We start from the raw sequence: 26,345 nt of genomic DNA, 5'->3' as shown, positions 1-26,345 counted from the left end.
TGGATTTTGAGTTTTCTCTATGTGTGAATGAAAAATTGTAGCCTATAGGCTACAATGACTAAAGCCATGTAAAGGTGGTGGTAGCTATTACGGCATTAAAATTGGGCATGTATGCAGTCCCCATGGAAAGCTATGGGCGCCGCTTTTGTGATGCAACACAGAGGGACCACTGCAGATATAGCTATAACAAAGGCACAGGGGCAGGTTCAGAGGTGGACGCAAACCCCATTTTCTCTATCGTCCTAAGTGGATGCTGGGGTTCCTGAAAGGACCATGGGGAATAGCGGCTCCGCAGGAGACAGGGCACAAAAGTAAAGCTTTTACAGGTCAGGTGGTGTGTACTGGCTCCTCCCCCTATGACCCTCCTCCAGACTCCAGTTAGATTTTTGTGCCCGGCCGAGAAGGGTGCAATTCTAGGTGGCTCTCATAAAGAGCTGCTTAGAGAGTTTAGCTTAGGTTTTTTATTTTACAGTGATTCCTGCTGGCAACAGGATCACTGCAACGAGGGACAGAGGGGAGAAGAAGTGAACTCACCTGCGTGCAGGATGGATTGGCTTCTTGGCTACTGGACATGAAGCTCCAGAGGGACGATCACAGGTACAGCCTGGATGGTCACCGGAGCCACGCCGCCGGCCCCCTCACAGATGCTGAAGCAAGAAGAGGTCCAGAATCGGCGGCTGAAGACTCCTGCAGTCTTCTTAAGGTAGCGCACAGCACTGCAGCTGTGCGCCATTTTCCTCTCAGCACACTTCACACGGCAGTCACTGAGGGTGCAGGGCGCTGGGGGGGGGCGCCCTGGGAGGCAAATGAAAACCTTTAAAAAGGCTAAAAATACCTCACATATAGCCCCAGAGGCTATATGGAGATATTTACCCCTGCCTAAATGTACTAAATAGCGGGAGACGAGCCCGCCGAAAAAGGGGCGGGGCCTATCTCCTCAGCACACGGCGCCATTTTCTGTCACAGCTCCGCTGGTCAGGAAGGCTCCCAGGTCTCTCCCCTGCACTGCACTACAGAAACAGGGTATAACAGAGAGGGGGGGCAGAATAAATGGCAATATATTAATATAAAAGCAGCTATAAGGGAGCACTTAATCATAAGGCTATCCCTGTCATATATAGCGCTTTTTGGTGTGTGCTGGCAGACTCTCCCTCTGTCTCCCCAAAGGGCTAGTGGGTCCTGTCTTCGTATAGAGCATTCCCTGTGTGTCTGCTGTGTGTCGGTACGTGTGTGTCGACATGTATGAGGACGTTATTGGTGTGGAGGCGGAGCAATTGCCAAATATGAGGATGTCACCTCCTAGGGGGTCGACACCAGAATGGATGCCTTTATTTGTGGAATTACGGGATAGCGTCAACTCGCTTAAGCAGTCGTTTGCCGACATGAGGCGGCCGGACACTCAATTAGTGTCTGTCCAGGCGCCTCAAACACCGTCAGGGGCTGTAAAACGTCCCTTGCCTCAGTCGGTCGACACAGACCCAGACACAGGCACTGATTCCGGTGGTGAAGGTGACGAATCAACCGTATTTTCCAGTAGGGCCACACGTTATATGATTTTGGCAATAAAGGAGATGTTACATTTAGCTGATACTACAGGTACCACTAAACAGGGTATTATGTGGGGTGTGAAAAAACTACCAGTAGTTTTTACCGAATCAGAAGAATTAAATGACGTGTGTGATGAAGCGTGGGGTGCCCCGATAAAAAACTGCTAATTTCAAAGAAGTTATTGGCTTTATACCCTTTCCCGCCAGAGGTTAGGGAGCGCTGGGAAACACCTCCTAGGGTGGACAAAGCGCTAACACGCTTATCAAAACAAGTGGCGTTACCCTCTCCTGAGACGGACGCACTTAAAGATCCATCAGATAGGAGGATGGAAAATATCCAAAAAGGTATATACACACATGCAGGTGTTATACTACGACCAGCTATTGCGACTGCCTGGATGTGCAGTGCTGGGGTAGTTTGGTCAGAGTCCCTGATCGAAAATATTGATACCCTGGACAGGGACAATATTTTACTGTCGTTAGAACAAATAAAGGATGCATGTCTTTATATGCGTGATGCACAGAGAGATATCTGCACACTGGCATCACGGGTAAGTGCTATGTCCATTTCGGCCAGAAGAGCTTTATGGACACGACAGTGGACAGGCGATGCGTAGAGGAGTTATTTGAGGTCGGTCTATCGGATTTGGTGGCCACGGCTACGGCCGGGAAATCCACCTTTCTACCTCAAGTCACTCCCCAACAGAAAAAGGCACCGACCTTTCAACCGCAGCCCTTTCGTTCCTTTAAAAATAAGAGAGCAAAGGGCTATTCATATCTGCCACGAGGCAGAGGACGAGGGAAGAGACAGCAACAGGCAGCTCCTTCCCAGGAACAGAAGCCCTCCCCGGCTTCTACAAAAGCCTCAGCATGACGCTGGGGCTTCGCAAGCGGACTCGGGGGCGGTAGGCGGTCGTCTCAAAAATTACAGCGCGCAGTGGGCTCACTCGCAGGTAAATCCCTGGATCCTGCAGATAATATCTCAGGGGTACAGGTTGAAATTAGAGACAGAGCCACCTCGCCGTTTCCTGAAGTCTGCTTTACCAACGTCCCCCTCAGAAAGGGAGACGGTTTTGGAAGCCATTCACAAGCTGTATTCTCAGCAGGTGATAGTCAAGGTACCTCTTCTACAACAAGGGAAGGGGTATTATTCCACTCTATTTGTGGTACCGAAGCCGGATGGCTCGGTAAGGCCTATTCTAAATCTGAAGTCCTTGAACCTATACATAAAGAAGTTCAAGTTCAAGATGGAGTCACTCAGAGCAGTGATAGCGAACCTGGAAGAAGGGGACTTTATGGTATCCTTGGACATCAAGGATGCGTATCTCCACGTTCCAATTACCCCTCACACCAGGGGTACCTCAGGTTCGTTGTACAAAACTGTCACTATCAGTTTCAGACGCTGCCGTTTGGTTTGTCCACGGCACCTCGGGTCTTTACAAAGGTAATGGCCGAGATAATATTTCTTCTTCGAAGAAAAGGCGTATTAATTATCCCATACTTGGACGATCTCCTAATAAGGGCAAGGTCCAGAGAACAGCTAGAGATGGGTTTAGCACTATCTCAAGAGGTGCTAAAGCAGCACGGATGGATTCTGAATATTCCAAAATCCCAATTAATGCCGACAACTCGTCTGCTGTTCCTGGGGATGATTCTGGACACAGTTCAGAAAAAGGTTTTTCTTCCCGAAGAAAAAGCCAAGGAGTTATCTGACCTGGTCAGGAACCTCCTAAAACCAGGAAAGGTGTCTGTACATCAATGCACAAGAGTCCTGGGAAAAAATGGTAGCTTCTTACGAAGCAATCCCTTTCGGCAGATTCCATGCAAAGGGATCTGTTGGACAAATGGTCAGGGTCGCATCTTCAGATGCACCTGCGGATAACCCTGTCGCCGAGGACAAGGGTATCCCTTCTGTGGTGGTTGCAGGAGGCTCATCTATTGGAGGGCCGCAGATTCGGCATGCAGGATTGGATCCTGGTGACCACGGATGCCAGCCTGAGAGGCTGGGGAGCAGTCACACAGGGAAGAAATTTCCAGGGAGTGTGGTCGAGCCTGAAAAAGTCTCTTCACATAAGCATTCTGGAACTAAGAGCAATCTACAATGCTCTAAGCCAGGCGGAACCTCTGCTTCAAGGAAGACCGGTGTTGATCCAGTCGGACAACTTCACGGCAGTCGCCCATGTAAACAGACAGGGCGGCACAAGAAGCAGGAGGGCAATGGCAGAAGCTGCCAGGATCCTTCGCTGGGCGGAGAATCACGTGATAGCACTGTCAGCAGTATTCATCCCGGGCGTGGACAACTGGGAAGCAGACTTCCTCAGCAGACACGACCTTCACCCGGGAGAGTGGGGACTTCATCCAGAAGTTTTCCACATGCTATTAAACCGTTGGGTAAAACCAATGGTGGACATGATGGCGTCTCGCCTCAACAAAACACTGGACAGGTATTGCGCCAGGTCAAGAGATCCGCAGGCAATAGCTGTGGACGCGCTGGTAACACCTTGGGTGTACCAGTCGGTATATGTGTTTCCTCCTCTGCCTCTCATACCAAAGGTATTGAGGATTATACGGCAAAGAGGAGTAAGACTAGTGGCTCCGGATTGGCCAAGAAGGACTTGGTACCCGGAACTTCAAGAGATGGTCACGGACGATCCGTGGCCTCTACTTCTGAGAAGGGACCTGCTTCAGCAGGGTCCTTGTCTTTTTCAAGACTTACCGCGGCTGCGTTTGACGGCATGGCGTTGAATGCCAGATCCTAAAAGGAAAAGGCATTCCAGAAGAAGTCATTCCTACCTTGATAAAGGCAAGGAAGGAAGTCACCGCGAAGCATTATCGCCGTATTTGGCGAAAATATGTTGCGTGGTGCGAGCAGCGGAGTGCTCCGATGGAGGAATTTCAACTGGGTCGTTTTCCTACATTTCCTGCAATCAGGATTGTCTATGGGTCTCAAATTGGGATCTATTAAGGTTCAAATTTCGGCCCTATCAATATTCTTCCACAAAGAATTGGCCTCAGTCCCTGAGGTCCAGATTTTTATCAAAGGAGTACTGCATATACAGCCTCCTGTGGTGCCTAAGGTGGCACCGTGGGATCTAAATGTAGTTTTAGATTTCCTCAAATCCAATTGGTTTGAACCACTAAAGAATGTGGATTTGAAATATCTCACATGGAAAGTGACTATGTTACTGGCCCTGGCTTCGGCCGGGAGAGTATCTGAACTGGCGGCTTTGTCTTATAAAAGCCCTTATTTAATTTTCCATTCGACATAGGGCAGAGCTGCGGACGCGTCCGCATTTTCTCCCTAAGGTGGTATCAGCGTTTCACCTGAACCAGCCTATTGTAGTGCCTGCGGCTACAGACGACTTGAAGGACTCCAAGTTGTTGGACGTTGTCAGAGCCTTAAAAATATACATTTAAAGGACGGCTGGAGTCAGAAAATCTGACTCGCTGTTTATACTGTATGCACCCAACAAGTTGGGTGCACCTGCTTCTAAGCAGTCGATTGCTCGTTGGTTTTGTAACAAAATTCAACTTGTACATTCTGTGGCAGGCCTGCCACAGCCTAAATCTGTTAAGGCCCATTCCGCAAGGAAGGTGGGCTCATCTTGGGCGGCTGCCCGAGGGGTCTCGGCATTACAACTCTGCCGAGCAGCTACGTGGTCAGGGGAGAACACGTTTGTAAATTTTTACAAATTTGATACCCTGGCAAAGGAGGACCTGGAGTTCTCTCATTCGGTGCTGCAGAGTCATCCGCACTCTCCCGCCCGTTTGGGAGCTTTGGTATAATCCCCATGGTCCTTTCAGGAACCCCAGCATCCACTTAGGACGATAGAGAAAATAAGAATTTACTTACCGATAATTCTATTTCTCGGAGTCCGTAGTGGATGCTGGGCGCCCATCCCAAGTGCGGATTATCTGCAATACTTGTACATAGTTATTGTTAACTAATTCGGGTTATTGTTTAGGAAGCCATCTTTCAGAGGCTCCTCTGTTATCATACTGTTAACTGGGTTTAGATCACAAGTTGTACGGTGTGATTGGTGTGGCTGGTATGAGTCTTACCCGGGATTCAAAATCCTCCCTTATTGTGTACGCTCGTCCGGGCACAGTACCTAACTGGAGTCTGGAGGAGGGTCATAGGGGGAGGAGCCAGTACACACCACCTGACCTGTAAAAGCTTTACTTTTGTGCCCTGTCTCCTGCGGAGCCGCTATTCCCCATGGTCCTTTCAGGAACCCCAGCATCCACTACGGACTCCGAGAAATAGAATTATCGGTAAGTAAATTCTTATTTTTTTTGCAGTTGAGCAGTTATCAGTAGTCTGTGCATGTGTCTAAGTTGCACTGCGGCATGATGGTCCTGCGATGGTGGTCGCAAAGTGTTCACCAAGTGATTGACAGTGAGGGACCATTTAGGGGAGGTAACAGGGAATAGCAGCAAAAACATACAGTAGGTGTATCCTGTACGCACCTGCAATGTCTCCGGCGTCTCACTTCCTGACGCCATGCTGCACAACCATACCGCTACACAGATTCAATAATTGACTGATCTGTGACGGATTCTGCGGTTTTGTTCATAGCCGCTGGAATTTGCAAAGAAGTCGGTGGGAGTTACAATATAAATCCAGGCAGCTGCGGCACTTGCATATTTTAGCACAGCCACTGCGTACAAATTTGCAGCTGCAAATGCATTTGTGTACATCAGGCACACAAAACGGGTATCAAGAGTTGCTACACGGCTCTAAGAAAGATCAGTACCTATTCTAACCACCAGAGGAAGCCCATGAGTATTACTTCTATAAAGGACAATTACGCTGCATTTGCTTAGCTCTCTCAGCCCCCTTACACTTTTTTCTCTTTTACGGAACAATTGGAAAAACTATCTTTGTAAATAAACTCACCCTGTTGTCATCTGGTGTGGGTGGCAGGGGTTTCCCTGTAAGAGAAAAGACATTTATATATATTGGGATAGATTGCACAATACAGACATGGCAAGAATAATTGTGTAGTATATGACAAGTAACACTAATGTGTGTATTGCTTTAACTTTTTATAAGACAGCCTTTTACAATGAAAATACCCAGCACACTGCGTTATCTATAGCAGACTGCTTACCCGTGCCGTGACTGTATATCTTCTGATAAATTCAATTAATTTGATTATACATCCTCTCCTACAAACTGCTGTATGAGGCATGCAATGCAGAATATGCTGAACTATAATGTGTCCAAGAATAAGTGTAATAATTATGTTACAATCAAGGGTGTAGCTACCATAGGTGCAGGGAGTGCAGCTGCTATGGGGCCCTAATTCCCTATCAAATTAAATATGTTACAGTATATGCATTGTTCAGCATTGGGTGATACATAGGGATCCTTACACACTTTAGCATTGGTGCTTAGATTATATATAGTTATACCCTGGACAGTTGGTGTGGCTCCACTATATAAATTTTGGACTGTGCTGCAGCCCCATCTCTAGATCTGTCACCGGTCCTAACGTGTGCCAAAAAAACATCCCCCACTATTACACCACCACCGTTGGCACAAGGCAGGATGGAGCCATGGCGTCATGTCATTTAAGGTAATGTTTTCCCAATCTTCAACTGTGAAGTTCTGGTGACTCCGCACCAACTGTAGGTTCAGTCTCCTGTTCTCAGCTGTCAGGAGTGGAAACCCATTGTTGTCTTCTGTTGCTGCAGCTCATCCACTTCAAGGTTCTGTGTGCTGTGCATATAGAGATACTCTGCAGATAGGTTTACGCTACTGTGCATTAGTCATTGGCTGAGATTTCACGCTGCGCATGCATCAAATTGGCAGTCCAAAGTTGCACGGATCTGCATTCATGGAAAGCGAGTGATAACAGATATGCAGTATATGGGCTGTAACTGTATGGTGAGTACTGAGTCACACGCAACAACTCATTTTCATAGGACATGGGTGTATCATTTGTTTTATGAGTTTTCATGGGGGCGGAGACCAAAGATATATCTTGCCTCGGGGCGACTAGGATGAAGTTATATGACCCACTCTTTATTTCTTTTTCTTTTATTTATTTTTTTACAGTGTATGGAATCCAAGGAAAGTGTTGGAATAGATGTAGCAGTCCACTCCACCAATCCAAATATGTGTGAAGTAGAAAATCAGCGTACCAAGGAGCTTGTTCAGTAAGGATTGCAAACTCTGCTTTTTAGCAGAATTTGCAATCCTTGTGCTCACATGCTGGGGGCCGCCCGTAGCAGGGCAAAGGAGTCCAGCATGCAACCCCCGGAGGGCCGCCATCTTTGTGATCAAAGCAACTGCGTCTGACATCACGCAGCCACCCCGATCACGCCCACACCCCCCTCCTTGCCCCACCACGCCTCCATTTCCCTGACGCCGCCCCCGCAATGCTCCATCTCCGCCTAGAAAACGGAGCGTTGCTGCCCCCTCGCGCCCTGCGAATGCCTCTGCCTGATTGACAGGCATGCGCCCGGATCATCATTGCATTTATTGCGGTTGGATCGAGAGTTGCAATCCAACCTGAATAGGCTCCCAAACCCACAATTTCAAGTAGATTGTGCCTATAAAGATATCTTTCAAATGTCAAACTTCCACCATGTGAAAAGACCAATAACTGGAACATCACCATAGCTAGCTGACGTCACAGATAAATGGTCATACCATACTCACACAGCATGATATAGGGTCAATGATATAGAGTTTCATTGTGATACTTATTAATATCTTCTTCTTCTGGATAGCTGTGTGATTACCAGTGGAATTCACGCCCAAGTAGGTACGTTACCGGTCCTAGGGTATATGGGTAGGCACTTAGTCCCGAGAGTTGTACCTGGTATGTTCCTTCTGACAAGTTCTTCGCTTTCAGTCTTCACAGAGAAGAGAGCATGAGGGTCACGATACTCACTTGAAGCACTGCACTAAGCAAGAAATATCTTGTTATGAGCCACGGCTGTGGCTCATTCCTGTTTTGCATGTCAGTTAGGTATTTTATGTTTATAAGTTGTTTCGCAGGCCAGGATTTCCCGTTGCTCTGTTTAAGAGTACTCTTGGTTGCTGCCGCTGGTGAGTCTGTGTAATTGCAGCTTGTTCCCATGTGTTCTGCCTCACCTGGCTGCTAATTGCATCTTGTCAGTTTGGAGTCATGCAACAGGGCAGCTGCATGAGATTATTAATTAGGCCTCTCTGTTATATGCTGGCTCAGTGCTATTCACAGACGCTGGTGATATTTCTAGGTTTCCAGTCTGCTTGAGTTCTGAGCTTGGTTCCTGCTAGTTCCTGAGCTCCTGTGTAGCAGTGTCAGTCGAACTGCTTCCTGTGTCGATTCCTGTGTCAGTCCCTGTGTCGATTCCTGTGTCTGATCCCGTGTCCTGCCGTGAGGCGTTCCTGTCCTGAGGTCCAGTGGCTTTGCCTGTGCCTGGTCAAGTTTCTGGCTTCTTGGTGTCCACCGGTCTGTCGTTTGGGATTCTGCCGGTCCTCCAGTTCTGAGAGTCTGTGTCAGCAGCATTTGGAGTTCCTGTCCGTTTGCCAGTATTCGTACCGGTTCCGTGAGTAGCGGCTCTGCGGCGTCCGTCGGCCTAGGCCGCTGTATTCCGTATTATTTCTGTCACTGGTGTTTTGCAGAGGGTTCTGCTTATGCTGTCACCGCCGGGACACAAAAGTATTGTGTCGGCGTGTGGTCAGCATTTTCTTTGTTGTTCTTTTCCTTTGGCGGCAAGCCGCACATACATTTAGTTTTAGGCTAGTTAGTAGCCCCTGGCTTTGGTTGTTTCAGTAAGAGGGCCCCTTGTTATCACCCTGTCTCGGTACACTCTTTGTCTCTCATTAAGACCTGAGGGGGCATCGAAGTTGGGCAGACGTAATCCGCCCTTCAAACGCGGCTGCCATGGGCTCAAGCAACCATAGTCTCGCAAGAGTGTACTGACAGCACGGGCGAGACAACGGAGATAGGGCGCCAGGGGCTATTCCCTTTCCATTCCCCTTTCCCAGCGTTACGTCCTGGTGCTCTGGACTCGCTTCATAACATCTCCCTTGTTCTGAGCACCAGGAACCTAACATTATCACCAGCCATACCACAAAAAAGAAATAAAAACTTTTTCTTTTTTGGCCCAGTCCAGTGTCTAGTCAAGAATCCAGTCCTGTCTAGAATTCAGTTTGCAGAATCCAATCCGGTGTTTAGAATCCAGTCTTGTCTAGAATTCAGTGTGCAGAATCCAATCCGGTGTTTAGAATCCAGTCCTGTCTAGAATTCAATGTGCAGAATCCAATCCGGTGTTTAGAATCCAGTCTTGTTTTGTCTAGTTTAAAAATTTAGTCTTGCCTTGTCTAGTCTTGCCTTGTCTAGTCTTGCCTTGTCTTGTCTTGTCTAGTTTTAAATCCTCCTATGTCTACTATGCAAGCCCTGCAGGCATCTCTTGCAGCCCTGAACTCTGCTTTCAGTGCTTTGAGACCAGAGCGACTAGAAGTTTTGCAGCAATCCCTAAAGCAACTGCAAAACCTTCTGACTAAAATCTTGCTCATCTTGCCAGAAGTCGTTGAGAGTACATCTATCTCTAAAGAGACTCTTGTTCACAGTATGGTGACAAGAGAATCCTCTGGTTTAATTGAAGAGAAAAGGTTTAAAAGTTTTCTGCGGCCCAGGCTCTCAGAAGAGGAGCGTCTGCGTCGCAGAAACTTAAACTTATGCCTATATTGTGGGGGTTTAGGCCACTATCTGCAGACCTGTGAGTTGCGCAAGCCAAAGTGTGGTGACGAGTCTTGCCCTCTGGCCAAGTTGAGTCAGGATACAAGACCTACTCCTGTCTCTACTGTGGCAGAGGTACTTGTCACACAACCCACACTAAAAAGCTCTCTGTCCTATAATTGGGGTCCTTGGGCAAGGGAGCCCCATTATAGATTCAGGAATCAAAAGAGAATGTTTCTCTCCTCTCTTGAGGTTCCTGTTGAAGCAGAGTTGCAAGCCCCTGGAGTGGTGCCCGATGCCCAGGTTCCTAGTGCGGTACCCGGTGCCCAGAGTGCTGGAGCGGTACCCGATGCCCAGAGTGCTGGAGCGGTACCCGATGCCCAGAGTGCTGGAGCGGTACCCGATGCCCAGAGTGCTGGAGCGGTACCCGATGCCCAGAGAGCTGGAGCGGTACCCGATGCCCTAGCTTATAGAGAGACATCAAATATTATAGTTCAGGTGTCCATACCAGAAGGGGTCTCAGAAGCTGTTACCCCAGGTAGGGACTTGAAAAGCGCAACCCCAGAAAGGGTATCTAAAGCCATAGTTCTAGAAGGGAACTCGAGAAGCAAAACCCCAGAAGATATATTTGAAGTAATATCCTCAAGTGGGGTCTCGAGAGACGCAGCCTCTAAGAAGGGTCTAGAGGTCGCTTCCCCAGGAAAGAACTTAAGAGGCGTAGCATTAGTGGAGGTGCTGAAGGTTATAGCTTCAGCAAAAGTCCCGGAAGTCATAGTCCCGGGAGAAGTTTCGATAATTATCGACTCAGAGAGGGAGGCCGATGGCTCGGTCCCAGTGGGGGAGGCCGACGGCTCGGTCCCAGTAAAAGAATCCGAGGTGCTGACCCCAGCGGGGTTCCCGGAGGCCACTGCCCCAGCGGGGCTCCCGGAGGCCACTGCCCCAGCGGGGTTCCCGGAGGCCACTGCCCCAGCGGGGTTCCCGGAGGCCACTGCCCCAGCGGGGTTCTCGAAAGTCACTGCCCCGGGTGGGGTTCAGAAAGTCACTGCCCCGGGTGGGGTTCAGAGAGTCTCAGCCTCGAGTAAGGTCAATAGTGACCAGGTCCTAGCAAAGCACTCCAGTCAGTCAGATGGGAAGGAAACAGATCCTGACTCTGATATCTCAACATCCATAATCTTTGATGGGGACTTAGCCCAATTTCTGGCGCTTTACAAACACTATTACATTATTATGTTGTCTAGACCATTTCTGGGCATCACTTCAGAGAACCTTGTGCTTTATCTGATTTATTCTTTTAGAGGAGAGCCTTTTGAGTGGGCGATCAGCCTAATGAAAGCTGAAGATCCCATTCTTCAGGATCCCCCAGCATTCAGTGATGCAATTATTAAAAGATATGGTTCCAAAGAAATTGGTTCAGGTTTCTCTAAGTCACCCGTCTTGTCTGCTGAGAGTCCACCAAATACTGTAAACTCGGCACAAGAGTCTCAGCCCGTTGTTTTGACTACAGGATGTGCTTTTCTGAATTCTTCTTCTAATAGGAGTACTTTGCCAGAAAGTTCAGCTCCCAAGGGTAAGAAACCTATCTCTGATTTGAACGCAGCCTTGCTGGGTGGTACCATCAGTTCAGACAATGTTTGGGGAATTACCTTGGTCAGACCTAAAGAGCTTGGTAAAAAGATGAAGAAGAAAAACAAATAATTTTTGACTCTTGCCTTGATAAAAAAAAAAGATTGTCAAGGGGAGGGCACTGTTACAAGCTGTTGTTGCAGCTTGTTTCTGTTTTCTTGTCTGTTAGACCAGTGTGTCAGTTTTTTTTTGTATCCCTTTTTTGGATAGTCTGTATTTTGGGGTCCTTTGACCCCTCCTCAAGGGGGGGGGGGTACTGTTATGAGCCACGGCTGTGGCTCATTCCTGTTTTGCATGTCAGTTAGGTATTTTATGTTTATAAGTTGTTTCGCAGGCCAGGATTTCCCGTTGCTCTGTTTAAGAGTACTCTTGGTTGCTGCCGCTGGTGAGTCTGTGTAATTGCAGCTTGTTCCCATGTGTTCTGCCTCACCTGGCTGCTAATTGCATCTTGTCAGTTTGGAGTCATGCAACAGGGCAGCTGCATGAGATTATTAATTAGGCCTCTCTGTTATATGCTGGCTCAGTGCTATTCACAGACGCTGGTGATATTTCTAGGTTTCCAGTCTGCTTGAGTTCTGAGCTTGGTTCCTGCTAGTTCCTGAGCTCCTGTGTAGCAGTGTCAGTCGAACTGCTTCTTGTGTCGATTCCTGTGTCAGTCCCTGTGTCGATTCCTGTGTCTGATCCCGTGTCCTGCCGTGAGGCGTTCCTGTCCTGAGGTCCAGTGGCTTTGCCTGTGCCTGGTCAAGTTTCTGGCTTCTTGGTGTCCACCGGTCTGTCGTTTGGGATTCTGCCGGTCCTCCAGTTCTGAGAGTCTGTGTCAGCAGCATTTGGAGTTCCTGTCCGTTTGCCAGTATTCGTACCGGTTCCATGAGTAGCGGCTCTGCCGCGTCCGTCGGCCTAGGCCGCTGTATTCCGTATTATTTCTGTCACTGGTGTTTTGCAGAGGGTTCTGCTTATGCTGTCACCGCCGGGACACAAAAGTATTGTGTCGGCGTGTGGTCAGCATTTTCTTTGTTGTTCTTTTCCTTTGGCGGCAAGCCGCACATACATTTAGTTTTAGGCTAGTTAGTAGCCCCTGGCTTTGGTTGTTTCAGTAAGAGGGCCCCTTGTTATCACCCTGTCTCAGTACACTCTTTGTCTCTCATTAAGACCTGAGGGGGCATCGAAGTTGGGCAGACGTAATCCGCCCTTCAAACGCGGCTGCCATGGGCTCAAGCAACCATAGTCTCGCAAGAGTGTACTGACAGCACGGGCGAGACAACGGAGATAGGGCGCCAGGGGCTATTCCCTTTCCATTCCCCTTTCCCAGCGTTACGTCCTGGTGCTCTGGACTCGCTTCATAACATCTCCCTTGTTCTGAGCACCAGGAACCTAACATATCTACCACTCGTTCTTAAAGGATTCACTGACTTCACTGACCGTGTATCACAATTAAATCCAGTTACTAGAATAAATTTCAATAAATATGTACAATCACTTGAAATAAAGGAGTTTTATTTTACTGGAACCACTCAGATCCGTTCTCCTTCTTTAACAACAATGGATCGAGCAACCTAAGACAAAAGGTTAGTGTAACGACATATTTCATATAGTTGTGAAAACAATTCAACATCCAGCAATATCAATAACAATCTTTATATTATTTGTTAACGGGACCCTAGGGGAAGGAGTTCCCCTAACACTTCAATACTTCAGTCCGAGTACTCTTACTACTTTGTTGGTGCACATAAGATGAAGACGTGGTACCAGTAAGGCAGGCATGAGTCTTAACTAAAGAGCTGTTGCATTCCCTTGTGTACAGTCTCACTCACTAATCTCCCGAACATTCAACAGTAGCACTTAAGTGTTATTCCGTATCTCCGTCCCTTTGTAGTGTTTTCCTTTTAACAGTAACAGTAATGTTGCAATTACAGAAATGTGGCTATTCTGTAATCCTGCTCTAAGGTTATCTGTTCTCTGGTGGAGCAGCAAGAGCCCGTACCTTGGGTAACTTTCCTAGCTGGCAGCGGGGCACTTAGTAGGAGTCTTGCCTAGCAGCGATAAGCAGTAGACTTTTGCCTGACAGCATTAATCACTTTTCCTGAGCGGACTATTCATGTAGCCATTCACTGTGTCTCAGATGTGGTAAGCGTTAAAATTCGGTAGCCACTATAGCAGTAATTCCTGGCGCTCTGTCTGGCACTTAAGCATGTTGACTAATTGTAAAACTGCAGTTCCTATCGTAGTATCAGCTCAGGGCTACAATTTATACACAGTCACTGCCATACAATTAAGGGTAGCAGAGAAACATACACTGTCTCACTAGTTCTGTTGATGACACTATGTGAGTAACTGAATGGCTACACTTCTCTTAATTACTGTGGGGGAGATCCGATGTCATGTATTTTACAGGGAGATCTGGCTGCCCTTCCTGCTGTCACTCCCAGCGGTAACCACCTCCCGGGGGTTCGGGTTACTTCTCAGTGCACCGCCTGCTTCTGCTGCAAACTACGTTAGCCAGGCCGGCTTCCCGCTGTCACTCACCGCCTGGCCGCCACTCCGGAGCTCTTATTTGGGACAGCGCCGCCTCCAATCTGCCCAGTCTGGCCACACACGCCTGAGGCCTCACTGATGCCGCCGCCCACAGCCACGCTGAGTGTCTCTTCAGGGACTCCTTCTCCGCTCCGTCCCGCAGGAGATGCCGCGTCCCGCTGCCGCCCACTGCCCGTGTCTCTGCCGAAGCCTCGTCTCACACGATAGCCACTGGAGATTCTGTCCCCGCGGCCGGGTGCAGCAGAATTCAGGTATGCTTTTTCACTCTCCGTCACGGGAGCGCAGGTCCTTTATCCTCTAATATTTTCCACAGACGCCACCAACCGTTCTTTGGCACATCTATATATACACTTTTTCCAGATGCCCGGATCTGTCCCGCCAGACACATACCACACGTGCTGGCTACCATAATACTGGCCTCGTGTTAGCACCCCTTCAATTAAGGGACAGTGTAACAGTCTCTCCAGCCGGCATACAGGTCGACAGTGCCAACTCCCCTCCGTGAGGGGTTTTTTACCCAATAAAACTTCTCTCCATGGGCGGGATGTACTAACCCCCTGTTTACCGCATTTTCCTGATGTACCATCCCCCGGCCGGCAGGTCAGCGCCGCGGCGGGGTTCGCCAGCTTTAGCTGGCGATAGTTCATAGAAGCCTATGGGCTTCTCTCCGCGGCGCTGTGTGAGGGATCCGATCGGATCCCTCCCAGCATGCCCTGCGGCTGGCCCCGTCACCCTGCGCATGCGCAGACTGACTCCTGGGGCCGAATCCCGGAAGTCAGGCTGCCGCTGTGCATCGCAGAGGACAGCTCTTATCGGAAGAGCTGTCCTCCGCAATGCTGATCGCATATGTAAGTACATATGCGATCAGCATCGTGGCGCAGGGCGGCGATGGGCGGCGATGTACATTAGTACATCCCGCCCCATGAGAGTTATCATCAATTCATTATAATATTCCTCGGTGAGGACATTTATATACACATGAACTTTTGGTTACATTTATTTATACTTTTATACCACATATATAATTAGCAGGGCATCACAGCTGTATCTCTCTCTCCCATATAAGGGATAGAACACAGAAGCAAAGAATAGCCGCTTCAGTAACAAACAATTCATTAATATAACAGATTGAATGCCAAACAACTAAACATATATGGACCTTAGACATTGATAAAGACTTGAGCTACTGTAAGTTTAACCGCGTTGGCAGAGAATACCTGTTTTGCTACACCCACTTATACCAGAGAACTGTTATGATTCTGATACTCAGGTCAGGGGTGATCTTATACGGTAGGACCTGAATACCAGAACGTAATGCTGGGAAAGGGGAATGGAAAGGGAATAGCCCCTGGCACCCTATCTCCGTTGTCTCGCCCGTGCTGTCAGTACACTCTTGCGAGACTATGGTCGCTTGGGCCCATGGCAGCCGCGTTTGAAGGGCGGATTACGTCTGCCCAACTCCGATGCCCCCTCAGGTCTTAATGAGAGACAAAGAGTGAACCGAGACAGGGTGATAACAAGGGGCCCTCTAACTGAACAACAAAGCCAGGGGCTACTAACAAAGCTGAAACTAAAGTATGCGCAGATTTCCGCCAGGGAAAAGAACAACAAAATACTCCACTTGTCCACTCTCCTACACGGCACCGCCGAGTACCGGAGAGGACTGTGGAAGCGGATACCTCCACAAATGCTCCAATAACAGAAAACAATATAAAGCGGTTTAGGCCACAACTCGCGGCGGAGCCGCCACTCACGAAACCAAGCAAGATCCTCTATCGACTGCCACAGATAAACGAGGACCAGAAGAACTCCTTAGGATAAGACGGCTACTCCAAGACTCAGGAACTCAGAGAACTGGAAAGACCGGGCACAGCAGACCAGGAACAGACGTTCACCAAACATGAGCAGCATGCAGGAAGCTATCACCGGCGTCTGTGTGAGGCACTGAGGAGGCTTAAAACAGGAAACCCTCCAATCAGAGTCCAGAGCCTAATTACCCAAAATGTCGTGCAGCTGCCTTGCTGCACGACCAGAGAACATGTGTGAGTGCATACTAATTAAACACCAGCAACGGGGAACGCAGTCCGCCTGTGGCGTCCCCGTTGCTATGGACCCGGCGGCTCAACACGCACGCGTCCTGGCGTTGCTAGGGACCCGGCGGCTCAGCGCGCACGGCGTCCTAGCGTTGCTAGGGACCCGGTGGCTCAGCGCGCATGGCGTCCCTAGCGTTGCCAGGCGCCGTGCAGAAAGGGGAGAAGGTGCAGCGGCCGGCTACGGACCGCTGCGCCTAACAGTACCCCCCCCCCTTGAGGAGGGGTTAAAGAACCCCTAAAGCCAGGTTTCCGAGGAAATTCCTGAAAAAATAATCTCTTGAGTCTAGGGGCATGTAGATCCCCATCCAGGACCCAAGACCTTTCCTCCGGACCATAGCCCTTCCAGTGAACCAAAAAATAAAGTCGGCCCCGAGAAACTTTTGAATCTAAAACCTTCTCATCCAAGAACTCCTGTTGCCCCTGAACATCCACTGGAGATCTACCCTGGGAGGTCTTCCGAGGAAATCTCCTGGAAGAAACATATTGTTTCAACAGGGAACAGTGGAAAGTATTTCCAATTCTGAGAGATCTTGGCAAGCGTAGCCGAAAAGCAACTGGGTTGACCTTCTTAATGATAAGAAACGGTCCAATAAATTTGGGTCCCAGTCTAGCCGAGGGTTGTCGGAGCTTGATGTTGCGAGTTGACAACCATACCTTATTTCCCACCTTAAAAGTGCAAGGACGTCGGAGCCTATCAGAAAATTTCTCTTCTCGGAAGGCAGCTTTTCTGAGGGCAAGGTGCACTTTTCTCCAAATTGCTCTGAGGTGGGAGGTTAAGGTCAACGAGGAAACTGGAGAATGATGGAAAAAAGAGTTGGCTCTAGGATGAAAACCAAAGACTGAAAAGAATGGGGACTCCTTGGTGGAGGAATGACAAGAGTTATTATAAGCAAATTCGGCCAAAGGAAGAAACTCGGACCAATCATTCTGGAGTTTGGCCGAATACAAGCGTAAGTATTGTTTTAATGACTGGTTGACTCGTTCGGTTTGCCCATTAGACTGTGGATGGTAACCAGATGTTAAAGACAGTCTCATCTTCAATGATGCACAAAAACGTTTCCAGAATCGTGCGATGAATTGCGGACCCCGATCAGAGACAATATCAGTGGGCAAACCATGGAGCCTGAACACATGGCGAAGGAACAAAACTGCCAACCCTTGAGCAGAGGGTAATCGGGGAAGAGCAATGAAATGAGCCATTTTACTAAAACGGTCCACCACCACCCAAATGACTCGAAATCCGGCTGAAAGGGGACGGTCTACCACGAAATCCATGGAAATATGAGACCATGGCCTGAGAGGAACGGCTAAAGGCATGAGTTGCCCGATAGGCAACGAACGAGGGACCTTATGCTGTGCACAAACCTGACAGGAATGGATGAATTCCTTAACGTCTTTAGAAAGACTAGGCCACCACACTGAGCGAGAGACTAACTCCAAGGTCTTAGTGATACCTGGATGCCCCGAGACTTTGTTGTCATGAAACTCAGTTAAAACAGTGCCTCTCAAAAATTCAGGGACAAAAAGACGACCAGCAGGAGTTAGCCTAGGAGCTTGGTGTTGAAGCTGGTTTAACTGAGTAAATAAATCCTGTGTGAGGCCTGCCCGGATGACTGAAGATTGAACTATGGGGGTAGTAACAGGATTGCTATTGTGAACCGTAAGAAAGCAACGTGACAGGGCATCAGCTTTCGTATTCTTGGAACCAGGCCTGAAGGTGATTATAAACCTGAAACGAGTAAAGAACAATGCCCAACGTGCCTGCCAAGCATTAAGCCGTTTAGCTGACTCAATATATTGCAGGTTCTTATGGTCAGTAAATACAGTAATAGTATGCCTAGCTCCCTCCAGCCAATGCCTCCACTCCTCGAAAGCCCATTTTACTGCCAGTAATTTCCGATTACCAACGTCATAGTTGGATTCTGCGGAGGAGAATTTCCTGGACATGAAGGCACAAGGATGTAGTTCCTGAGACTCCGGATCTTCCTGAGAAAGGATAGCCCCCACTCCAACCTCTGAGGCATCAACCTCCACAATAAAGGGAAGCTCCGGATTAGGATGTCTGAGGACAGGAGCCGAGACAAAGGCCTGCTTCAAGGCCCGGAAGGCAAACTCAGCTTCAGGCGACCAATTGGAAGGATCCGCTCCTTTTTTAGTCAAAGCTACTATGGGAGCGACCAGGTCAGAAAAAGTATGAATGAACCGCCTATAATAATTTGCAAACCCTAAAAAGCGCTGAATTGCTTTTAAATTAGTGGGTTGCGCCCAATTAAGAATGGCCTGGAGTTTTTTCGGTTCCATGCAAAATCCCTGGGGAGAAATAACGTACCCCAAGAAAGACACTTCTGTGATGTGAAAATCACACTTCTCAAGCTTAGCATATAAATGATTCTCTCGTAGCTTTTGAAGAACCAGACGCACCTGGGTAACATGTTGTTCTATAGACTCAGAGTATATCAAAATGTCGTCTAAATAAACGACCACGAACTTCCCAAGGAAGTCACGGAGAACATCGTTGATGAGGTCTTGAAAAACCGCCGGAGCATTTGACAGGCCAAACGGCATCACAAGGTATTCATAGTGACCCGACTGAGTGCTGAATGCCGTCTTCCACTCATCCCCAGATTTTATTCGGATGAGGTTGTAAGCTCCCCTCAGATCGATTTTTGAAAAGATCACGGCGGAGCGTAACTGATCAAAAAGCACTGAAATCAATGGCAAAGGATAGGTGTTCTTCACAGAGATTTTATTCAGAGCCCTAAAGTCAATGCATGGTCTAAGCGACCCATCTTTTTTCTCAACAAATAAAAACCCTGCACTCAACGGAGATTTTGAAGGCCTAATAAAGCCTTTCTTAAGGCTTTCCTGAATGTAATTATTCATGGCCGTGGTTTCTGGTCCGGACAGGGCATATAATCTCCCCTTAGGTAAAGTGGCACCTGGTACTAACTCGATTGCACAGTCATAGGACCGATGGGGAGGCAGAATGTCCGCATTGCCTTTGGAGAACACATCGGCAAAATCCTGATATTCCACAGGAATAAGTTCTGGGACGACTGCCACAACCCGGACTGGATGAGAAATACATTCCTTAACACAAAAAGGACTCCATTGGGAAATCTCCCCAGACCGCCAATCAATGGTGGGATTATGAAAGGCAAGCCAAGGGTGACCCAAAACTACAGGGACTGCCGGACAATGTGTAAGGTAGAATTCTATATCTTCTGAATGTAAGGCCCCTACTGTAAGTAATACTGGAGGTGTGCGGTGAGTAATTATCCCATTGGAAAGCGGACCCCCATCTAACCCGTGCATGGTGATACGTGTCAATGTCGGAAAAATATCATGCTACACGTTGCCATATATCTACTCTATGCGCGTGCCTGCTGCACGTGCACATTCTCTCCCGTGCGTGCGGATACTCGCAGCTGCGTAACGGAGCTTCTACGGCCGTGCGCATTGGCGCGTGGTATGTGCATTTACGGTAGAGTTTGTGTGCGTCTAGCGGGGACTCAAATGTTAAATAATAAAACCAAATAGTATGTTTTATAGATAATGTTCCCCTTAATAATGACTGTAAGTTTGTTTAATGTAAAGGGTCGCTGGACAGAGGAATTCTTCTTTGCATGGTACGAAGGGTCAGACAGGGTTTGAACAGCTGTGTCTGGTACCTAACTAAAGAACATTTTATTAAGAACAATCCGGTGCTGGTTAGGTAAAGATTAATCGCTCCTGCGTATAGTTATGGCCATTAGTATTTTCTGGACATTTACTATATTTGCGATTCATTACCCATGCGGCGGGAATCTTCAGATTCCCTCCCACCTGAGCAGTTTGATATAGTCGCAGCCCACCTGTTCAAACTAACCTATGACCTTTTGTTATGATGCAGGGAGACATTCCTGTGTCCAATGAACAATGAGATTATAGGTCCCATTGTAGTGTATTGTACGCAGTGTATATAAGATCAGCCAGCCTGGGCAGCTCTCTCACTCTCCACAAACGGTTTTCATATTGACTAACTTGGAGCTGGTACCAGAAGCTGCGCAGCGATCGTTCCCAGTGTGTGTAAGTAATTCTCTGTAATCAACTTGTTCTCTGTTTGTATTGGCCATTCCCTCTCTCTCTGTTATAGTATAAGTTTGTGACGCTATTGTATATTTCTGTCTAGATATTCTGTTAGAATTATATGTTAGCTTGTAGTGTATGACTTGTAAACTGTTTCCCCTTTTTAATATAACTAAAAGCTTGTTAGTAAAGCTGTTGGAACCTTAGCAAGGTATCGTGTGTTTATTATATTGCAGAAGGTAATAGGAGCGTCTCAAACGCTCAAGCAGCTTTAGCATTATCAAGGTTAAGCAGCGTTATATCGCTACAGTATTTCAGTTCAAGGTTTACAGTATAAGAGTATCCTTAGGTGCGTTACATTCAAGGTTTACTGATTGTCATCCTGTGAGCGTCTGCGCCGCTCGTGATCTCCTCGTGGTCTCGAGCGTCCGCTACGCTGGTAGCGTAGCATTACGGTAGTCAACCGCCTATAGCGTGCCCGACACCACGCATTAAGCTGTGAACGAGCGTGTCGCATGTGCGTCTCGATCACGGCCGAGCATATGCTACGCTAAGTGCGTACCCTTACGGTACCTCATACGCCAATTGCGTACTGTGTCTCTTACCCACTTATTGTGAATATTATAAGATAAATAGTTAGCTTTAACATACGTCTATCCAAGGGAATCTGTGGAATGCCTAAGGCCTTAGCCCAAGCTAAGTCCATAAAATTTCCTGCAGCTCCACTGTCGACGAAGGCCGACACAAATGAACCGAGGCTGTCAAAGGAAATTTTAACAGGAACTAATAGAGAGTCATTTGAGGAGATAAGCTGCAGACCAAAGTGAACCCCCTCACAATTCACTTGGTCAGAGAGTTTCCCGACTTGTTCGGGCAGTTGCGAGCAATATGTCCCTTACCACCACAGTACAAACAGAGACCAGAACTTAATCTTCTGGTTCTTTCCTCTGGGGACAGGCGGGAGAGACCCATCTGCATGGGCTCCTCGACGTCCTCAGGAAAGGTATAAACACTAGGACTAGGCCTAAAAGTTGTTCCTCTTTCAACCCTCCGCTCTCGGAGACGACGATCTATTTTAATTGCAAGCTCCATGAGTTTGTCGAGAGTCTCAGGAGCGGGGTACTGAAGGAGACTGTCTTTAATAAGTTCTGACAAACCGAGACGAAACTGACTGCGCAGGGCCGGGTCATTCCAGCCACAGTCGTTCGACCAACGGCGGAATTCGGTACAATACACCTCTGCTGGATTTTTATCTTGTTTAAGAGCACGCAGGTGACTCTCAGCTGACGCCTCTCTATCAGGGTCATCATACAATAGGCCTAACGATTTAAAAAAGGCGTCTACTGATAACAAAGCAGGATCTTCCGTTCTTAACCCAAACGCCCAGGTCTGTGAATCACCCTGGAGCAATGACATAACAATCCCAACCCGCTGAGACTCAGTACCAGAGGACTTAGGCCTTAAATGAAAATAAAGCTTACAAGCTTCCTTAAAATTAAAAAAATCTTTTCGGTTACCCGAAAAACAGTCGGGTAAATGCATCTTTGGTTCTAGGACCACACTCGGGGAGGCTCGCAAAAGATCTTCCTGCGATCTCACCCGAAGAGAAAGGTCCTGAACCATCTGAGTTAGTTCTTGAATTTGGTTAACCAAAAGCTGACCGGGATTTGGTCCTAACCCTGCCGGATTCATGAAGCCGGATTTTACTCTCACCAAAACAGAATGGGAAAAAATAAAACCCCCTTTTTTTTTAAAGTTTTGGGCCGGTGATAATGTTATGATTCTGATACTCAGGTCAGGGGTGATCTTATACGGTAGGACCTGAATACCAGAACGTAATGCTGGGAAAGGGGAATGGAAAGGGAATAGCCCCTGGCACCCTATCTCCGTTGTCTGGCCCGTGCTGTCAGTACACTCTTGCGAGACTATGGTTGCTTGGGCCCATGGCAGCCGCGTTTGAAGGGCGGATTACGTCTGCCCAACTCCGATGCCCCCTCAGGTCTTAATGAGAGACAAAGAGTGAACCGAGACAGGGTGATAACAAGGGGCCCTCTAACTGAACAACAAAGCCAGGGGCTACTAACAAAGCTGAAACTAAAGTATGCGCGGATTTCCGCCAGGGAAAAGAACAACAAAATACTCCACTTGTCCACTCTCCTACACGGCACCGCCGAGTACCGGAGAGGACTGTGGAAGCGGATACCTCCGCAAATGCTCCAATAACAGAAAGCAATATAAAGCGGTTTAGGCCGCAACTCGCGGCGGAGCCGCCACTCACAAAACCAAGCAAGATCCTCTATCGACTGCCACAGGTAAACGAGGACCAGAAGAACTCCTTAGGATAAGACGGCTACTCCAAGACTCAGGAACTCAGAGAACTGGAAAGACCGGGCACAGCAGACCAGGAACAGACGTTCACCAAACATGAGCAGCATGCAGGAAGCTATCACCGGCGTCTGTGTGAGGCACTGAGGAGGCTTAAAACAGGAAACCCTCCAATCAGAGTCCAGAGCCTAATTACCCAAAATGTCGTGCAGCTGCCTTGCTGCACGACCAGAGAACATGTGTGAGTGCATACTAATTAAACACCAGCAACGGGGAACGCAGTCCGCCTGTGGCGTCCCCGTTGCTATGGACCCGGCGGCTCAACACGCACGCGTCCTGGCGTTGCTAGGGACCCGGCGGCTCAGCGCGCACGGCGTCCTAGCGTTGCTAGGGACCCGGCGGCTCAGCGCGCACGGCGTCCCTAGCGTTGCCAGGCGCCGTGCAGAAAGGGGAGAAGGTGCAGCGGCCGGCTACGGACCGCTGCGCCTAACAAGAACGCTGTTCCCTTGAGCTGTGGATAACGGCTGTAGGACCGCTGTTCAGGTTTTATGCTTATTATACATTGTCCATGTCTCTCTCTCAAGATAGTGTTATTATCACACTGCTCACTCCGATATTTTTTAACTTTTTTTTTTTTGGGGGGGGGGGGTAAATTCGGGCAGATCGTATTTACAAGTATGGGAAATGCGATCTGGTTACTAAGAATACGCAATAGGCTTGGAGGAGAATTTGGCGAATTCTCCTACAGTTGCCCTTAAGTACTTTTAGGTTATACTAAAATAATGTGATAAGGGTGTGAAAACCGCCTTTTCACATTATTTTAGTAAACACAAAATTGATAAATTTGTCCGTCTGTCTTAAAGGAAAAGGTGACAGACGTGTTGTGTTTAATGATTTCATAAAAACAAATACTGTTCTGGTGTCCTGGTCTAACTTACTTTCACATGGCAAATGGGGCTTTAGATATTCACTGGTATAGAGTATGAATTGTGTACTGTACTGCACTGCACAAGCCATTCATACTGCATTTTAACAATATTTCACTGAAGGAGTAAACTAGGTTCATTTACTAAAGCATACGCATACACAACCCTTTCAGAACTGGACGCAATTTGTATATACAACCAGCTTTGCATATTCCTTTTTATTCTTCTGTTTTTGGGTTTTATTGTACACTTGTTCAGGGATGCGGTCAATTTACCTACAATCAAAACCCCGAATGTCAAAATACCGACAACCATTGACCAATGGTCAAAATACAGACAAGGTCAAAATACCGACATGGTCAAAATACCAACATTAAAAATGCTGACACAGTCAAAATACCGACATTTAAAATGTTGACAGGTCAAAAAATCAACGTGAGTTTTTCATGATTTTTTTCATTGAAACAACTTTTTTATACGTTACCATTCCAGTGGACGTGGAGGGGGAATATAATAGTGTGCCCGAAGCGTAAGCCATGCGAGACAGAGCCCAGACTTGAATCCGATTGAACATCTCTGGAGATATCTGAAAATGGCTGTGCACCGACGCTTCCCATCCAACCTGATGGAGCTTGAGAGGTGCTGCAAAGAGGAATGGGCGAAACTGCCCAAAGATAGGTGTGCCAAGCTTGTGGCATCATATTCAAAAAGACTTGAGGCTGTAATTGCTGCCAAAGGTGCATCAACAAAGTATTGAGCAAAGGGTTGTGAATACTTATATACTTGTGATTTCTTAGTTTTTTATTTTTAATATATTTGCAAAAATCTCAAAAAAACTATTATGGTATTGACCCTATTAGGGTATTGGCCCTCATTCCGAGTTGATCGCTAGCTACCGTTGTTCGCTGCGTAGCGATCATTTAAAAAAATGGCAAAACTGCGCATGCATATGCACCGCAATACGCACGCGCGCCATACGGGTACAAAGAGCACCGTGGTTTTGCACAGGTTCTAGCGACGCTTTCAGTCGCACTGGCGAACGCAGGGAGATTGGCAGGAAATGGGAGTTTCTGGGTGGCAACGGACCATTTTCTGGGAGTGTTTGGAAAAACGCAGGCGTGGCCGGGCGTTTGCTGGGCGGGTATCTGAGGTCATTACCGTGTCATTCGTCACAGCAATTATCGCACAGAATAAGTAACTACAGGGCTGGTCTTGTTCTGCACAAAATGTGTTTGCTGCCGCGCGGCTGCACAGGCGTTCGCACTCCTGCAAAGCTAAAATACACTCCCCCATGGGCGGCAACTATGCGTTTGCACGGCTGCTAAAAGTAGCTAGCGAGCGATCAACTCAGAATGAGGGCCATTGTGTGCAGAATTTTAAGGGAAATAATTAATTTATTCCATTTTGGAATAAGGCTGCCTGGGCTGTAACATAACAAAATGTGAAAAAAGTGAAGCGCTGTGAATACTTTCCGGATGCACTGTAGATGTGTGACCTAATTTGGGATTGGTTGCAGGTAAGTAAGTTGTCATTGGGGGTTATTCAGAGATTGACGCATATCTTGTTTCCGCAGCAAGATATGTGTCCATCCACTCACATGCTGGGGGCCACTCCAGAACAGGGCAAGGCCGCCAGCATGTGTATGGAGCTGCCCCGTTTTCCGTTCACAATTTAATTGTGAATGCATTGATTTGAGGTCGACCCCTGACTGCGCTGGCAGGTGGTCCACCACCATTTTATTCTCAGAGGAGCTGAAAATGGCCTGGACACTCCTGTGTTGTCCGGACTTCATCCACTAAACGCCGCGTCCGATAGCTGCCGCTGTCAATCACCTTGCAACCGTGTGCACAGACCCTCTGGATGCAGACATTGGGTACAGATGCGCAGCTGCGCCCGTGTCTGTATAACATCCTTTGTCCTGTATAGGTCGCATCTTTTCACACAAATGAATTCTAAGTATAAATTGTACTACAGTACACCACAGCCACCACTCTGAGTATTTGAACATTAGTATGCTATTTGGCAATGCCCATAATTATATGAACAAACTAAAATATATGTGTTAGGAAGACTCACAGGTTCAGCGCATAATAGTTACCACAGTGTAAATACATGGCATTACTTACAGCCAAACGTTGGGTCATATAGAGTACATCCAGCTGCCATCTTTTCCGTCTGGCAACAACATCTCCACCGTCCCTCCGCCCAGAAGTTAGGATGATACTTGGGTATGAGACAGTGGTTTTCCTTGGTCACTGTACATTAGATATATTAGATTGAAAATGTACATTAGATATATTAGACGAGAACTAAAACTTTAGTTGGCCGTACACTGTCACATGAGACTCACAGATAAAAGGAGAGCGTTATACATTGGTGCACAATGTCCATTAATACAGCTTGCTGGAGCTGAATGGACGCTGCCGTGAGCGGCGCGGGTGTGTGTCATCCTGCTGCAGCGCTATGTGGTAGTGCTGTTCTCCTCTGGCTGCCCGCGGCAGTCCGCCGTCTCCCTGCGGCTCTCCCCCCTCTCCTCCTCTGGGTCCGCAT

General features: G+C 47.9%; 1 protein-coding gene across 1 annotated transcript in view; it reads right to left on the bottom strand.

Annotated features, from left to right (window-relative positions):
- The window catches only part of ITK (IL2 inducible T cell kinase), a 158,169-nt gene that overhangs the window by 71,042 nt on the left and 60,782 nt on the right, over window positions 1-26,345 (bottom strand). The window contains exons 4-5 of the mRNA XM_063928378.1: window positions 25,922-26,050; window positions 6,448-6,482 (exon numbers count right to left, since the gene is read on the bottom strand). Coding sequence (XP_063784448.1) covers window positions 6,448-6,482; window positions 25,922-26,050 — 164 coding nt within the window. The remainder of the gene's footprint in view (window positions 1-6,447; window positions 6,483-25,921; window positions 26,051-26,345) is intronic.

Source organism: Pseudophryne corroboree, chromosome 6, assembly GCF_028390025.1.
Source record: "Pseudophryne corroboree isolate aPseCor3 chromosome 6, aPseCor3.hap2, whole genome shotgun sequence".
NCBI lineage: Eukaryota > Metazoa > Chordata > Amphibia > Anura > Myobatrachidae > Pseudophryne > Pseudophryne corroboree.
The sequence above is the reverse complement of the archived record's forward strand: the minus strand, read 5'-3'. Positions and strand labels throughout refer to the sequence as shown.